A 2,965-nucleotide genomic window follows, 5' to 3' on the forward strand; every position below is an offset into this window, starting at 1 on the left:
GGGGGGGGGTTGCTCTATCTTCCTCCTGCTGTACAGCCGCTCTAAAGGGCTGTTCCTCTCCCACCAGCACACCGGGGGGGTGTTTTCCCTATATATATATATATATATATATATATAAATATATACACACACGCATGTGTCACACCTTTCTCCGGGCGTACGTAACACCTCAGCAGAGGAGGGACATGAGTTCACCGCGTGCCGGGCTGGGAATCTGGCGCCATTTCCTCCCCATTTTCCCAGCACAGGGTGGGGAAGAGATCTCTGATGGGGGGGGAGAGCGAATCCCAGCACCTCTCGTGCCAGGGAGAAGCCGCCCGGGGGGATGACGCCGTCGTTATTTCGGCCAGCCGAGCCGGCGCGGGGTTAAAAATCACGCTGTGAAGTTAATAAAATAAGGGATAGGAAGAAAACGCCGATCATCTGACCCGAAAAGTCCTTTCCTCTGCGCAGGAGAGATCAGAAGAGGGAAGGAGGTGCCGAGAAAGTGAAGTTCGGGGGTGGGAGAAAGCGATGAGCGCATCGCGGCGCCGGCATCAGGGAGTGTACGCCGGCGGCGGCTGGAATTGGTTGATCACTTCGTACTCGGCTGGGTAAGGTTCATTCTCCTCCATCTCGGACAGGAGCTCCAGGGCTTGCTCCTCTTCCTCGGTGGGGTAGTGACGCAGCAGGTTGGCGGCGGTGGCGAGGATGGAGGCTCCCCCGGCACCCGCTACCAGGTAGAAGCTGACGGCGAAGGTGACGTAAACTTGGGAGCCGTGGTATTTTTTGTGCTGCTGTTGTTGGGCGAGGATCAGCTCCGAGGCCCAGTAGCAGAATCCGATGACGGTGGCACACTGCAGGACTGAGAGAGAGAGAGCGGGAGAGACGCCGAGCGGCCAGCGAAAAAATAAATCAGCGATTTGTTTCACAGCCGAGCCGGCAAAGGGATGCCGGGCAGGTTGAAGCAGGCAGAGCGTGAGAGCCTGCGGATGCCCGAAATCCAACCCAAAAGAGGGGAAAACACGGTGGAGGATCACAGGCTCAGCATAAACCTGGCTGAGCGAGGCGATCAGCAGCACAAACCAAAGCTGAAAGGCTTGGACGGGATTTTTTGGGGGACCTGAAGGAGCGGCTGGGGACAAATTGGTGCTTAGTGTTTGGGGCGGGCTGACAGCAAGGGCTTGCCCTGAGCTGCTCAAGGTCTGACAGGGGCAGTTCTGCCAGAGAGGAGGGATATGAAAGCTCCTTCGACCCCACGAGCCAGGAAAGATGGCCTTCCTCCTCGGAAAGGCACTACGGGACCTCTATGAAAAGGAAGACCCGTTAGTAGACAACGTTTATCCTCAGCCTCTTCCAAACCCGTTAGTAGACCCTTAACGTTCATCCTCAACCTCTTCCCTCCAAGATTTAACTCCGGTTTTAGCTTTGTGAGGCTTCTGTCGCCCTTCAGACCCGAAACACCACGAAGGGGAAGCTCCGAACCGAAGGCTGAGAAAAAGCCTTCAGGGTTCTTGTTTTTCTGTCCCCTTGAAGGCTGGGGATGAAAATATAAGAAACCCAGGGTTTTCCTCCGGCGCTGGAGGGGATTTACCTGTGAGGATGTGAGCGAAAGCGTAGCGGCGAGTGATCTTTAACGCCGGGTGCTTGGGTCCGAAGACATCGAGGAGAAAAGCCGAGAGGCTGCAGATGATTCCCAGGAAGCAGAAGGCAGCGATGACCCGGAGCAGCAGGACCGTCTGTGGGTTCATGCAGTAATCTGCGAGAGGAGGAAAAGAGGCAGGCGCTGAGCACCAGAAAACTCCTCTTTTCCACCCAAATCACTCACCAGACAGAGCGACCAGTATCACGACACCCCCTGCTCCGATCCTGCCCAGCGTTTTCCTTTGAGGTTTAACAACACGGCTCTCGACAGAAACGGGAGCACAGCGAGGTGCTTTTAATTAGGTTCTAGAAAACGAACCTCCTTCATACAGCAGCAGTTGGCCCGGTCATGTATTTCACTTTACAAACTGTTATCGCCACGGAAATTAAAGCTAAAGAAACTCTGAGACACCAAAGTGGCTGAAATAACAAAGCAAGCTGCACGGGTTCCTTATTTAAAGCAAAGCCGGGGGCGTTATTAAAAGCCTTTTGATTAACGCTGCGTTCCACTGGAGAACAAGGGGCTGTAACCCCAAATTAAAACCTGCGGGGGCTCTGCCCGTCCATAACCACGGCTGCAGCCAGGGCTGGGGGGGTCTGGAAGTTCAAAGTCATCCCCCCCGCCTCCAGCTTCCACCAGGTCCCTGCAGCGAGGCGGCGGGGAAAGGAAGGAGGGGAAGGGGCTGCAATCGCCTCCCCGCCGGGACAGATTTTAGTAAAGCAAGGCAGGTGTTTGTTTTAACGGTGCATTAAAAACTTCTCATTAACGGGCCGGGGTGGCGCACGGGTGGGCACGGGTGGCAGAGAGCAGCTCTAACGCTGTCCCGTGTCGAGGGGGGACGCGACCAAACACAGCTGCCAGGAGGGAGGCAGGAAAACAAATGCGTAACGCATCCACCCACCGCGCTTTACCATCAAATTTACACATTTGAGAGCTTGATCCGCGTCAACTCCTGGTTTTAACTCATAAAAACCCGCCCCAGCCACGCACAGGGCCTGCTGTTAGGGACGCAGCCAGCTCAAAAAATAAGTTGGAAACCGTGGTTTTGGGGCTTCTCTCCTTCCTGACTGCTTTATTCGCGCGGGAGCTGCTCAGGCAGGGGGGGGTGAGGCCCGTTCTGCTGCCGGTAACCGCGAACACACGCATTTGTTGCTGATGAGTGTGTGCGGGGGGGCTGCGGGTGCCCAGGTCTGAATAACCTCAGCGCTGAAACGGGGACAAACCAGCTCGTTTTGGTGAAAAGCAGAAAGCTTTATGAATAACCTTTGTGGAGAGGTGCCGGGGGGGGTGGCTGAGGCTGAGCTCTGAGGTTGGAGGTGTTTAGGGGAGCGGGGGGTCGGC

The 2,965-nt window shown here is 55.8% G+C and overlaps 1 protein-coding gene across 1 annotated transcript; it reads right to left on the minus strand.

The window, feature by feature from the left end:
* Window positions 1–6: 6 nt before the first annotated feature.
* TMEM127 (transmembrane protein 127) lies at window positions 7–2,345 on the minus strand. Its single transcript, XM_026866917.1, has 2 exons — window positions 1,574–2,345; window positions 7–844 (listed from the first exon to the last, which is right to left on the minus strand). Exons 1-2 carry the CDS (start codon window positions 1,728–1,730, stop codon window positions 537–539), a joined length of 465 nt encoding a protein of 154 aa, XP_026722718.1. The 5' UTR covers window positions 1,731–2,345; the 3' UTR covers window positions 7–536.
* Window positions 2,346–2,965: the final 620 nt, after the last annotated feature.

This window comes from Athene cunicularia, unplaced genomic scaffold, assembly GCF_003259725.1.
Source record: "Athene cunicularia isolate RWA unplaced genomic scaffold, athCun1 BOjh375561_part1, whole genome shotgun sequence".
Classification (NCBI taxonomy): Eukaryota; Metazoa; Chordata; class Aves; order Strigiformes; family Strigidae; genus Athene; species Athene cunicularia.